This window comes from Camelina sativa, chromosome 19 (assembly GCF_030686135.1).
Source record: "Camelina sativa cultivar CO46 ecotype springtype chromosome 19, ASM3068613v1".
In the NCBI taxonomy this organism is placed as follows: domain Eukaryota; kingdom Viridiplantae; phylum Streptophyta; class Magnoliopsida; order Brassicales; family Brassicaceae; genus Camelina; species Camelina sativa.
The window spans coordinates 18,843,735-18,857,367 of record NC_141898.1 but is presented as its reverse complement, the minus strand read 5'-3'; the positions used below and the strand labels follow the sequence as shown (position 1 = coordinate 18,857,367).

General features: G+C 43.3%; 2 protein-coding genes and 1 pseudogene across 2 annotated transcripts; 2 read left to right on the top strand and 1 right to left on the bottom strand.

Moving 5' to 3' along the window:
• Positions 1 to 2,426: 2,426 nt before the first annotated feature.
• LOC147920787 (uncharacterized) lies at positions 2,427 to 2,771 on the bottom strand. The gene has a single exon (XM_087500426.1). The coding sequence runs from the start codon at positions 2,769 to 2,771 to the stop codon at positions 2,454 to 2,456; it is 318 nt and encodes a 105-aa protein (XP_087356552.1). The 3' UTR covers positions 2,427 to 2,453.
• A 1,354-nt stretch (positions 2,772 to 4,125) lies between these two features.
• LOC147920786 (uncharacterized) lies at positions 4,126 to 4,517 on the top strand. Its single transcript, XM_087500541.1, has one exon. It carries the CDS (start codon positions 4,394 to 4,396, stop codon positions 4,514 to 4,516), a length of 123 nt encoding a protein of 40 aa, XP_087356667.1. The 5' UTR covers positions 4,126 to 4,393; the 3' UTR covers position 4,517.
• Positions 4,518 to 6,437: 1,920 nt separating this feature from the next.
• Positions 6,438 to 6,639, top strand: LOC147920785 (uncharacterized; annotated as a pseudogene).
• The last annotated feature ends 6,994 nt before the right edge of the window (positions 6,640 to 13,633 follow it).

Sequence of the window (13,633 nt, the reverse complement as noted above, 5' to 3'; positions counted from 1 at the left end):
TAGCTTAGAGCAGATAAGGTCTAGGCCTTTCACCCCTTGCCATCCTAGTAAAGTTGCCTTTGGAATAGGAAGTTGAGTCCGATCTTGGTACTCTCGCTAAAGTTTGTTGACATTTAAGCCCTCTAGAATAGATTTCTTTACTGTAGTCCCCATCCGAGTAATGAACTCTAGAATTGACTTCTCCCAGGACCCTTCACTATCTTGTCCAAGTGTTTAATTGGCTTCGACGCCTGGACTTTTATCTCTAGATACTCTTTCCGGCTTCATTTACCGATCCTGCGAATGACCAGGATTTGATCCCGTTTAACCTTCCACTTCGGCTAGATAATTGCCAAGCCCAGCTGTAACTATTTAGTTTACACCCTCTACCGCAGCTTTACTTTTCAGCTATCGAACGTGGCCTTCTACGCCTGCTTGCCTTCTATTTGACATCCCTATCACCTGGCGGCTAAACCATTCGTTGATGAGGGAACTATTGAAGCTTCTAAAGCAGCCCTTTCCGCTGCTCCTACATCTATCTAGGAAGGAAATCCACTACGGTATGGAGGAAGTAGTCGAATAAACTGATACAGCAGGCCAATCAAAGCAATCATCTGCCGATTTTGTAGGGTACCGTACGCCCTTTGTGTATGGATTCTAAGGAAAGCATGCCATATGATACGGGACTCTAAACCATCGAATCAAGCGAGCCTATTTCCCGTCTCCTGCTTTCATAGAGATGTTTTCTTCTCTGACCGCCGGCCCTGGGAAGTAGGTTAATCCACAAAAGCACTAGCAGTGCCAGTATTTGGTACATGGATATCATCAGGATGCTGCTTGACTAGCTCTTCATCCATGATCTTCACTGCCATATTTCTAGCACAATCACCTTTCTGGCTGGAAGCTGTACCTATATCATGATCGGGCACGCAAGGTTCTTCTTTCATATTGTTACAAATGAACTCGTAGGCTCTTCCTGCATCCATGCATAATGAATTAGTCAGTAGGGTCCTCGAAGCCCGCCAAAGGGGTAAGTAGAGTGATTCCTCTTGTAGGGGATCGTAGCTAGCTATAGTATCACACGATTCTTTCATCTTCTTTTCACATTCATTCTAATTATAGTTGGAAAATTGGCTACTTTATAAGGCTAAGCAAAGGTTTTCAATCCAAAGCTTTGAAGAAAGAAGAAACTCCGGGTGGAAGGTTCAAGGATTATTCTGATTGCACGAGAAATTGCCCTACCAGCTAACTCCTATTGACCTTACTAAAAGAAAAGCACTAAGACTTATACTAGCTAATACAGAAGAGACACCATAGGAAAGGGCACGCACACCTAACCTTTTTTTTTTTTTTCACAAGGTTACCCTCACCACTATCACTTTGATCAATACCTTTCTTTACTGTAAAAGATCCTTACGCAAAGAGTTTCTTCCTAGAAGACACTGTGCCTGAACTTATGACACATACCTACTTCCATCAACCACATCTTGCTATCTTTCACACGAGGGTGAGTCTAGACTCTCTCTATTCGAGTGAGTTCCACTTTTCTTGAAGTGTAATACCCTTAATGCCAGTTCCCTCTTCCCGGATCTAAGGGTTAGCTTTCTAATTCATAGATAGCCCGAGAGGAAGTCTAAGGTTTCAGCTTCAAGTGGACAGCTTTCTTCCTAAACATCCGAGTTCGAAGCGAAGGCCCTTCTCTGCTGATTTGTCCTAAGATAAGGAAGAGCTTAACCCACACCCAAAGCAAATTCACTTCCTCTTCCCTTCCTCACCTTCACAGAAGAATCTCTTTTCTTCTGTGAAGGTGAGAGAAGGACTGGCCTTAACAACGAATTTCGTAAAGCGCAAGAAGGGGCTTGGAAAAAGCATTCGAAGGAACTCGGACATCGCGTGGCCATTGGTCAAGATCTCCCCTGATGGACATTATTACACATTCATTCAACGCTTCCCCGGCTGGGTAAGAAAGTAAGATTGAACTACTGAATAATAAGAGAAGCATTGTGATTTCCTTGATTTAAGGACTTTAGCGTCTCATTGCGGAAGCAGAAGTTCATTCATTCCTCATTCACTTCTAGGACTTGGGTTAGAGAGGGGGGAATATAGTAAATAAATAAAGTAAAAGTGCAGTTCCTATTTCTCAGCTCAGATTAGAGCACCAGCTGTTACGCTGACAACCCCCGTTACGCCGCGCTTGAACTCCTAGCCCTAAGACGGAGTAGTCTTAGTAGCAGTAAGATTACCGGATTCCGCTTTATGTCTTTCTTTTTTACTTTCCCTAAGCACTCATTGTATTTGAATTTGACCGGCTCAGAAGAGCTATGTATCCGGTCTTGGGAGTCAAATAAGGGCATGGCTTAAACCAGCTCCCTAGCCTAGAATGAGGTCTCATAATAGAGTAAAGTAGGACAAAAGGATTAGCTTAGCAGTGAAAAAAAATCATTCAATCAGCTCAAGAGCTGGAAAAAAAACTTCTAGGTTTCGGAATAGAAGGAAGGGGGCTCCCAGCAGGTAAGTCCTGCTTGATTGCTTTCACCAGGTTTATAAAGACTGGTTCGAAAGGACCAGGTCGGGATAGGCTGGGAGTCGATTAGCCCGAGTTGTGTTAAGATAAGTGGCACTTGAATTTGAAGTAGACATCGGCCAGGTCTTGGATGCTGAATTATCGGTCTTACCACTTGTATCGATAGACCCACTTGACTTGAATGCTGAGGAGATTGATTTTCAATCCAATCCTGATCCTGATCTTTGAACTTTATCTCTGCAAAAGGCTTTTGGCAAAGCTTGAACATCGTATCGTTAGCTCCTTTTAAAAAGGAAGACAAAAGAGCTAGTAGGGCGGACTGGTAAGGGATGAAATTACTTATTACTTATGAGTGGAGGGCTTCGCTTTTTTTTATAACTGTCACTGGAACAGAAGGCCTAGTACTCCAATTGGCTTAAGTGCACTCCCAATGATATTCTAGTCTTCTTTCTTAAGAAAATATAGACATTATTGTGGAAAGAAATCTATCTCTTGAAGGGAGTCCAACTTAATTCAGTTTGATCCCAAGAGACGGTATGGAATGCTCGTATAGAACCCCATCCAATAGAACTCAAACCGCTGGGAATGCAACGGGATGGATGTCAACTTGTAAGAATAGCCTTGGTCTGGAGATCTTTACAACAGGAGATCAGGAGTTAGCTCGCTTGGACGCAGAGCACTAGAAAGAAGGGGCAGTCTAACTGAACTCCACTCGTTTATAAGAAGCCTCGCCAATCAGGGGGATAGGGAAAATTTCTTCACAGCATGAAAAAAAAAAAGGATTCAAAAAGGGCTGGCTCCTTAGAAGGGATTTGAGTGCTTTAGACTAAGAAGCGAGATTAGATAGGCTTGTCTTAGGATTTGATGCACATTCAAGGGCAACTACTGCTTATGGGTAGGCACCTAGTGCTACAATGGCTGTAATAGATTCAGAGATTGCATTTGCTATTGGATACACACCACACATTGATTGGATTTGAAAGATACGAAGGGTCCATAACGGACAGGAACTACAACTATTGATACTCGGTCTAGACTAGGGGGGAAGGCACTGCCGGAAACGGGACTGCTGTACTATAAAGGGGTTACCGTCGAAGGTAAGGACAGAGACTTATTAAATGGGGAGGACAGATATAGGCAGACACTTCCAAAAGGCAGAAGCATTGGCTTTTATGACGCACTCAAACTTCCATTAAAACTCCAGGTGGCAAAACAAAACAACTCCATTCAATAAGAAAGAGGAATGTGCTAACGCCAATAAGCGTATAAGAAAAGGACTAGAACTGGCTGAAAGCACTTACCACTAGAAATAAATTGGCCTGACAGAAAAAGTCAAATCCCTCTCCCTCTTCTTTCAGTCGAGTTTGTGTTCACAACCTCTCCTTTCAGTCGAGTTGCTAAAGCACCTCTCCTGCTTTCTAAAGCTAAAGGGCAAGTGACTTCATACCTTTCCTCAAAGCTGCCTACCGTGCAACGAGCAACGACCTGGCCTGGGACGAAGTAAACCCTTACCAGGGTTGAGAAGCTTACTATTACTAAGCCTTTTGCCCTCCCAGATTCAGTCAGTAATGGCTTCTTTGATAGAGTAATTTAGCTATAGAGTTTTCAGTTAAATAGCTCTTTCGAATACTTTCGTTCGTGCTTACCTTTGTATCTATATCTTCCCTCCCAATGAAAACGAGGAGAAGAGGTCACGTCTCAGCCCAGGAGAAAGAGAACTACTCGACTAAGAAGTCAGTGTTGGAGGTGTACTAATCCCTCTCTTTTAGCCGGAAAGACTTTCTAACCAATTCCATTAATAAGCTAAAGAGAAGTTACAGAAGTACGGAAGTGACAGAGAAGTAAACCTTTTTAGCCAAGGGCAGCGCAGCGCCTCTGATACTGAACTAGATGCCGCAAAAGCACCAACTCTGGCATCATATCCCGAAGATAGTCATTTCAGTCTGTTGGGCAGCGTTTTATAGAAGTGACGGAAGCCAACCGACTGACTTGCAGCTGCCAGTGTCCGCCTGACTTTCTTCTCTTTTACTATAAATGGGAGTCTATATTCAGCATCTAGGTTACTACACTGAAAGCCTAATAGTAGGTCTGCAAGCCTAATTCGGATTCTTTTTCTAACGTCCTACCTACAGGCGCATAGGAGCTAGTTTTCCAACCGCGGAACAATATCTTACACTTAGATTCCACCATAGTGCTAGATTAACTAGGCCTTCTCTCCACTAAACAGATTCCATCGTAGTGGATAGAAGCCTTTAGACTAAGGGTAGACCGCAAGGGCAAATCTTAGGCATTGGTTCCGAGGACGGTAGCCTACTGAGAATGAAGGAAGAGAAGCGATTTTGAAGAGTTTCTAAGATATTTCCACGATCAATACCGACTTCCTTATCTTTTCTCTTGGAAGTCGAACCTTTATCTGTATGGAAAAGAGGGCTTCTACCTATACTTGGTTGACAAAGGGCTGAATGGTCCAGGACAAGAAAAAGCCACTAAAAAGAACTGTAGGTCATACAGGGTAGTCCACTTTATCCTTATCCGTGACTTTGAGTACAAGATTTCCGGGATCAAAAAAGTCGCAAATAAATATGCTGGGCTGGACTCTTTTCTTGTATGCCCGGAAAACGTTGTTTCGATAGAACTCAGCTTGCTGCATAGCTCGTCTAAACAAAACACTCCAGATCCGCACTTCCCTTTAAATATACTCCAAAGGGACTAAGCTTGACTAAGAAGGGCTTTGCTCTGCATGAGACAAAGTTATCAAAAGGTACTTATTCCAATTTAGATAACCCTGATTAGAAACACACTTGACCGTTTTCTAGCTTGAACCAGAACAAACATTAAACGCCTGGAACAACTGTTAGAATTTCGATCGAACAAGTATTGGCATTCTGTCAGCATTTCCCCCGCGGTCAGTGAGTTAGGATAGTCAGGATTCTACTTCCCATCCCGACTACCCCAGCAAGTAAAACAAACAAGCAAGGCAAGTCATCATAGCTACACAACAGAAGCTATAGCGGAAGCAAAACAACACACAATAAGCGAGTAAGGTTAGATCCACACAACTCAATCCTGATGATCTAGACTCGCAAACCACAGAAAAAAACGACTAAAGGAACAAGGACCTCTTGGACACTTTAGACTCTTAACTCCAACACAACATGTAAAGACGACTAGAATAGTACAAGGGACTCTTGACTCATCCTAGACTCCTTCACCTAGGGCCCTTCGATATTCTGTTCCGTTCCTCCACACTACCCATGCTGAAACCTCCCCGGTAATCAGCATGAGCTCCCATGCTGAAACCACAAAGGTAACCAGCATGAGATCCACCAAAGTTACATCGTCATGTAACGGTCACGCTAATAGCTAGTTAGCCGTGATGGTATCTCGCGTAAGTGATCTTCGAGAACTTCTTTCGAGATACACACACATCTTTGGAACCAGAACTATCGACTACACATCCTCTAACAAGTAAGCAAATAGGAATTACCTTGTGAAGCAACGTAAATTTAGTGAGTTTTGGGAGGTTAGCCTTAACACATCCAAATCTTCCGAAGTCAATGTGGTTAGCAGCCACTGTCCCGACCTTTTCTGTCACTCCTTCCTTTGAAAGGAGCTTCTCGCCGTTATAAACTCAGCTCTTTTTCCGGCTTTACCGATTAGATCAGTTTAGACCTTACCTTGGGATTGGTTTTTTTCCTTTAAGGGTGACCCTTCTTATAGAAAACTGGCATCTAGAAAACTGGCATCCAAAGGTCCTCAACCAGGGATAAATCAACAAATCTAGGATAAAGTCCACTTGAATCGACCAAAGGGGAAGTAAGTATGAAAATCCAATTCTTTGACGGAAACTAAAGACTAATCTACAAGCTAGCCTCGTCGAATCGACTCACTCTCCTAACCTCAAAGGGAATCTGAGAAACAAGTAGATCAAGGATTCCCATGTTGCCTATGGTGTCTTGCGAATTCCTAGGAATGTTAGGAATGGGAGAACCAGTAATCCCAGTAATCCCAGGAATAGGAGGTAAGGAGATTAGTTAGTTAGGAGGGAATCCAGCAATATTAGCAATGAGGTGATGAGATTAGGTTTGTTTTGGTTAGGGATTAGAGGAATGGGAGAGGTAAGCCAACTAAGGTAAGGAATTTTTGTTTGTAGAAATTTCCATTTCAATCTGCCTATCTGTTTGAATCAGTTTATCCCAAGGATACTCTTTTAATTGGTAGTTGGTTAAGGAATCCCAGGTTAGGAGATTAGATTAGTTGGCTCTGGAATCCCTGGAATGTTAGCAATGGGAAGAGTTCACCTTGCTCTCTCTCCTTTTAGTCGAGTAATAAATCCCTCTCGCAGAAAGCTCAAGTATGTAAACAACCTCTCCTTTTAGTCGAGTTACGTCAGTACCTCTCGCAACAAGTACTCGAGTCACAAAAATAAAGGTCGAGTCATGACTTCGCCCTCAGGTGGGAGGAGAAACTGTACAGGACATAGCTTTCCGCCTCTTTCTTTCACAAAAAATGAACCACCAAAAACTGTAGATTTCTTTTTTGAAAAGAGTTTTGTGGCCTTTTCAAAAAAGAAAGAAGTGCTACTCAAAATGTGGCGGAGCTAGATCCTTACGGATCGTGAATTCAGAGTGGCGCTCGCTCTATTAAAACCGGAAAGACTTTATCATAGAAGCGGGACTTAGAAAAGTCCTCAAATCTCTTTCTGACCATGGTGTCAATAGCCCATACTTTCAGTATTTTTTTTAAAAAGACAACGTGAAGAGGAATAGATCAACAAAACAAAAAAAGGACAGGAACAAGGGTTGTTGTAGAATTGGGTTCGAGTCCCAGGGACGCAATGTGGCTGCTTAAAAAACTGATTCAATGAGATATAGATTTGTCCCCATTAAGATTTCAAACTTGTCGTCTACTTTCAGGAAATGTTCGGAACAAAGAACTGACAATAATACAACGCCACATTCTCCGAAGATTGAGGAACAGGAAGAGATCTATTAAGAAGAGAAAGTTTTATCCAAAAAAATATCTTACCAGTTATATACAATTACAAACTACACGAAAGTTGCCCCTTTTTCGGGGGGATTTACCCATCACAGAGATGCACAGAGGAACAAAACGAACTTCATATATCCCTTTTCCACTCAATCCAAAAACAAGATTTGACGTTATTCCGCTTCGTCTCCATTTTCTTGAAACTATTCCTCAAGCAAGGCAGCCGATAAGTCATCGAAGGGTTTGTGTGAATAAAGGAATGGTAAGCATTACTCATTTTAAACTTTCCCACGGTGATATAATATCTTTTCAAGAAAATAACGCGATAATACGCGGTGAAGAAATAAGGAGATCTTTATATAAAGAAATTTCAGTTGAAAAAATCATAGGCAAATTACTGCATCAACCGCTAAGAATGTGGAGAAGAAGCAAAACTGAATGGTTCCAACTACTCAAAACTAAGAGGGGATGCCGCCTACTACAAAATCCCGGTTTTTGCAACAGTTGCGTTCGTTCGGAACAACCTAAGAGACCAATCGAAATCAACGCTCCGAACCGTTCTATGACCACGCAGGCCATCGGACAGCCACGGGACGTCACAATGGGAATTGCACCGGGTCGATCCGGTCGAGGGACGGAAGCTGCAGACTTCCCGACCAGTCCTTCCTAGTACAACTCCACCCGCAACCGAGAATACTTAGGCTTTGCAACCCTTGTGGCCTCGTGCGTTGTGTTGGTCCGGACAAGACCGAGTATCGTTTGCAACTTGCCATGCTTTCCCAAAAAAAAAAACGATTGTATATTACTTCAATAGTTTATTACATTAAAAATAACACATTAAAGCAATATACATAGATAGTCGGATAAAAGTTTACGAAAATATAGGGTTTTTCAAGAAACACAAGAAAACCCTATCCGGTACCCTAATGTTTGCTCCAGCTCTAGACTCACTTAGGCTTCCCTGTAAGACAAAAATAATATCATGAGTAATCTAAGATTACTCAGTGAGCCTGGGTACACCTTGATCCTAAACAGGATTCTACATCCCATCCCGACTACCCCAGCAAGTAAAACAAACAAGCAAGGCAAGTCATCAAAGCTACACAACAGAAGCTATAGCGGAAGCAAAACAACACACAATAAGCGAGTAAGGTTAGATCCACACAACTCAATCCTGATGATCTAGACTCGCAAACAACAGAAAAGACGACTAAAGGAACAAGGACCTCTTGGACACTTTAGACTCTTAACTCCAACACAACATGTAAAGACGACTAGAATAGTACAAGGGACTCTTGACTCATCCTAGACTCCTTCACCTAGGGCCCTTCGATATTCTGTTCCGTTCCTCCACACTACCCATGCTGAAACCTCCCCGGTAACCAGCATGAGCTCCCATGCTGAAACCACAAAGGTAACCAGCATGAGATCCACCAAAGTTACATCGTCATGTAACGGTCACGCTAATAGCTAGTTAGCCGTGATGGTATCTCGCGTAAGTGATCTTCGAGAACTTCTTTCGAGATACACACACATCTTCGGAACCAGAACTATCGACTACACATCTTGTAGCTAAGACTCAAGAAACGAATTCAAGAGCCTTTGCTACAAACACTTACTACCACTTCAAGCAAGAAAGTCGAGCCAACAAGCAAGAACATTCATGCGGTAGTACATGCATTAATCAACATGAATGAAAATTCAAGGATCTTAAGATTAAACCATATGCATGTAACCATCTCAATTCGCTTAGACAAATCACTTGTCTATTCGCATGCAAATAATATGATTTAACCATGTAAATCCCATTCAAACACGCATGCAACTACTTCGGTTTGACACTTAAAATTCTTTAAGTTTACTTAGCATCAAGCTAACCTCAACCGAAAATTATGCAATAAAAATTGCAACTAACTTCACCTCCTCTTATGCATGCTAAAAATTGCAACAAATCGCTAAGTCTCAACATGCATGCAATCCTCTTAACCAAATTTTAAGTTCTCCACTTACTTAAAATGCATCCGATTTCCCCCTTGTCCAATATTGGTGAGTCCAACATATTTATCTTGCATTTTAACTCATTTCACATGGTGATTCTAACATGAATCCTACCATGACATGCATGCACCAAACTCACTTTCGCATGGTGATTCTAACTTGAATCCTACCATAATTCGCATGCAACCAATTTAAACCATCTCTACATGCATCTATTCTACATGCCTTACCACAGAACTCACCTTTACGCCGATGATGATATCCGGACTTCACTGCACCACTTGATCAGACCACTCTTCCTTTTGCTCCAACCGCTCACCGCCCTTTGTCTCTTCTTGGTTCGCGACCTTTAGACTTGGCGTGAATCCAACACAACAACCACCTTCTCTTCAAGGATTTCTTCTTTGTTTCTCCCTTAACACCAACAATCTCTCAACACCAACACCCTCTCACGGCGATCTCTCTTTTCTCTCCCTTTCTCTCTCGGTGTTGAGAGAAAAGATCTTTAGAGTTTTTAACAAATGGGAGTTGAAAAGCTTGGGAGAAAAATGAGAAAACTTCTCAAATGAAATCGCCAACTCCTTATTTATAGGCGAGACTCCTCCTCTCTTCTCCTTAGTGCATTTTGACAAGTGTCTTCTTCCTTGGCTGCACGTGGCGCGTGTGTCTCACCGCCCAATCAGCTTGCGACATTCCATCATAAACACCAAAATTCTCTCTGCATGTGTGCATGCAATTTCATTGGCCAATTTCTCACGACACAACCCTTTGTTCCGTCCCCATTCTCTCATCCTTCGTCCGGTGCTCACGTCCGTTTACCCTTCGGTCATCGCTTGGCCGTTGTAGGTTCTATCAGTCATACTCAGACAATCCTCACGATTCCTTGGACACTATCGGTCCTCTCGGCAATTGTCTGGTGCGTCCGTCCGTTCGTACGTACGTCTCGTACAATACATGGTACATGGTACATGGTACCATCGGCCATCTCCCGGTCTCCTCTCTCGGGTCCTCCCTGTCCCTTCCGGTACATCTCTTAGACCGTACTGGTCCCTCGGGTACAACTTGGTCCGTACTGTCCGTTCTGGTACGTCTCGGACCATCGCTCCCATATACGCAGTTTTCCGCTTAAACTGCCATCTTCCGATCCGTACATTTTTCCTCGAACTTCCCTTCGGCCATTCTTCTTTGTTTTTCCTCCTCTTTCTTTTTAAGTCTTTTCCTAGCCATTTCCTCGAACTTTTATTCTGAGAATTTTGCCCTTAGTGAGGGTCATTACATTCTCCCCCCCTTATAAGAATTCGTCCCCGAATTCTCCAACCATCTCCTTCTTTTCTTGGGATGTTGTTACTCCTTGTCATCTTCATCCTTATTTTGTGATCACCATCACCTTAACTTCTCCATTGAAATAATCTTGAAAGTGTAAACTTCCTTCACCTCTTCTTGGCTTTCCTCGTTGCCATAGCTGTACTCCATTCAAAATTTGCTCCACTTACACCATTCGCTGATGCTTTTGGAAGACTTCTTCATCTCCAACAACCACTTGGTACTTCATAATGTTCCAACTCTTCAAGCACTTAAGCTCCTTTTTTTTTTTTTTCATTAACATTGGTCCGCTCCTTTGGATTCTCCAACTCAAAGCTTCTCTTTCTTCAGCTTTTGTTTGTTTACTTTTTTTTTGGCTCTTTTAACTCTCACCTTAGAGATCTTTGGCCCTTTTTAGTTTTTTTAGCTCCACTTAGCTTTTCTCCTTAACTACTTTGAACTCTACTTCCGAGTCTGATCATTTCCCGCCATACTTGGATCAATAAAAACCTTACTGGTTTCAAACGCCGCTCACGTCTGATCCTCCCTTTGATTGACCTTTCAAGTCACTTAACTCCTTCCTAACTCCTTTTCTCACATGGTTTGGTTTAACAACGCTTACTCACCACTTGCCATTTAGCATAACAATGCTTTCCTTTGCCCTTATATAGACACGCTCCTTCTTCGCCTTCACTTAGCATAGAAATGCGTTCTCGCCATCCATTATCTTCTTGCACTCTCTTATGCATTTAGCTCTTGGATCATGCATTACTTTTGCACCCCCTTGCTCGCACTTAGTTCGATTCTCTCGACTTACTTTCCCAATTTCTATTGGTCTGCAATGCTCCCTTGCTCCTCCTATTTCTTAGGATTTGCCTTAACTCCTCCGTTCCCTCGTCTCTTTCATTTCAAACCGACTTCTCTTTCTTGATCAAAACCTTTCAAATTTTCTTGATCTTCTTCTCTTTTGTCTGATCAAGCTCCGTGGTGACTTATGTGAAGCCTCATCGATCGCGCGATAACAATGCAAGTTAATTATGCGAAAATAATCAACAATGCAACCTATAAAACTCAAGCAAATCAAGCAAGTAATTAAACAAGCAACGATTAGCATAAAACAACCACACAGTATGGCTAAAGAACTCCACAGTACTTTTCACAAACACTGAAAAAACACGAGTTCTACACCACTTAGCCGATAACTTATAAAGGGTTCAGATCCTAGGCAACACAACAAAGGTTAGCCCTAAAGGATTACAACAAAGGAAAACTATCCAACCCTTACACAACAACCAAAAGAACTTCCCTTTCTTACTCTTAACCACTCCACTGGTTCCTAAGCCTGGTACACGCTTCGCAGGTGCACACACACAACCTAGGCGGTTCATCAGGCGACGGCTCAGCGGGAGACTCGGTTGCGGTAGAGGCGGCAGACAATGAGGTTCCAGCTCGGTTCGTCGAACTCCCTTCCACTTGGTCAGCTTGCTCTAACAGGTTCTCTCCCGTTCCCACAAATTGACTGGATGGGTTCAAATTCTCTCGTACAACACGGTATGGACAACGATAGGAAAAGTGTCCACTTCCTCCACACTCAATACATCGCGTAGGCTTTGGGAATATAGGATGGTCTTGTCTAGCCCTCCAACAGTGATTGTTCAAGTGTCTCGGTTCTCCACAGGAATCACACGGCCTCCAATGCCTCATATGGCCTGGGTTTGGACAACGGTAGGAAAAGTGTCATCGCATCCCACACCAATCACATTTGGCATTCTCCGGTGCCAACATACGCCTTAGTGACGTCCTCCAGCAATTTCGGGTCCAATGTCCCATTCCTTCGCACAACTCACAATACGGCTGGTTCCTTTATGCACTTGGTTTGGATAAACCACTCTTTTCCGGGCAGTGGCTCTTACTCTCAGTCGGCCTCTCGGTTAGTAAGTCACCAGCCGCGCCTCCGGATTCTCTCTTGCCTGAAACTCTTGGTAAGACATCCGCGACTTCTTTGAACTGCTTTCTCCTTCCTCAAACCTTATTCTTTCTCCGTTCATTCTCCTTAACTCTTCTGGTCTATCGATCCCCAACACTGGATCTCTCGGTTCCCCCTCCTGGTCCGCTCGTATCATCCGCAATGGTACAGCTCGGATAGGACTGTTGGGTCTTGGTACAATTTGGTTGGGCACTACTTGGTCTGACATCACTCGACTTGATTCACCCTGGTTTCTCTCGTCTCGACTTGAACTAGCTCTTGATCTCGCATCCTCTCTATGTTCCATGCGGATCTCCACTTCTCGGTCTCGGTCTCTTGGTATTGAGTTTTGGTCATGTCTTGGTTCCACTATGAAAGTCGGAATCCCCTCATCATCACTCGATATGACATCAATCACCTCCACAACTCTATCCCCTCTTGCCCTTGGTTCCTTGGACCTAGGGTCTTCGTGGTCCGACCTCTCCTCTTCTTCAGCTTCCGATACAATCAATGCACCATTCCCTGTATCTACTCTCTCCAACGAGTGCAACTCATCCAACATCAGAAGGATCCTTGCAATCGTCTCCGGCCTCTCTTCCACTGGTCGCTCCGCACTGGTACTCCCGGTCTCGGGTGTTACCCCACTCCTACCAGCAGCAACATCACCTTTGGGCGTATACACGTCCGTCAAGAAATCTAGAATCCTCCCGACAGTATCCGGGTATTCCCTCATATGGTCCTCCAGATTCGTATTGTCACTTTGATCCTCCACCAGATCCAACAACAAGTTTTGTAACTGCTCGGCGAGCTCCACCTCTGCCTTTCCATGCTCTCCAACAGGAATTGTTTGAAACTTTCCTTGTGCGTCCATTCTA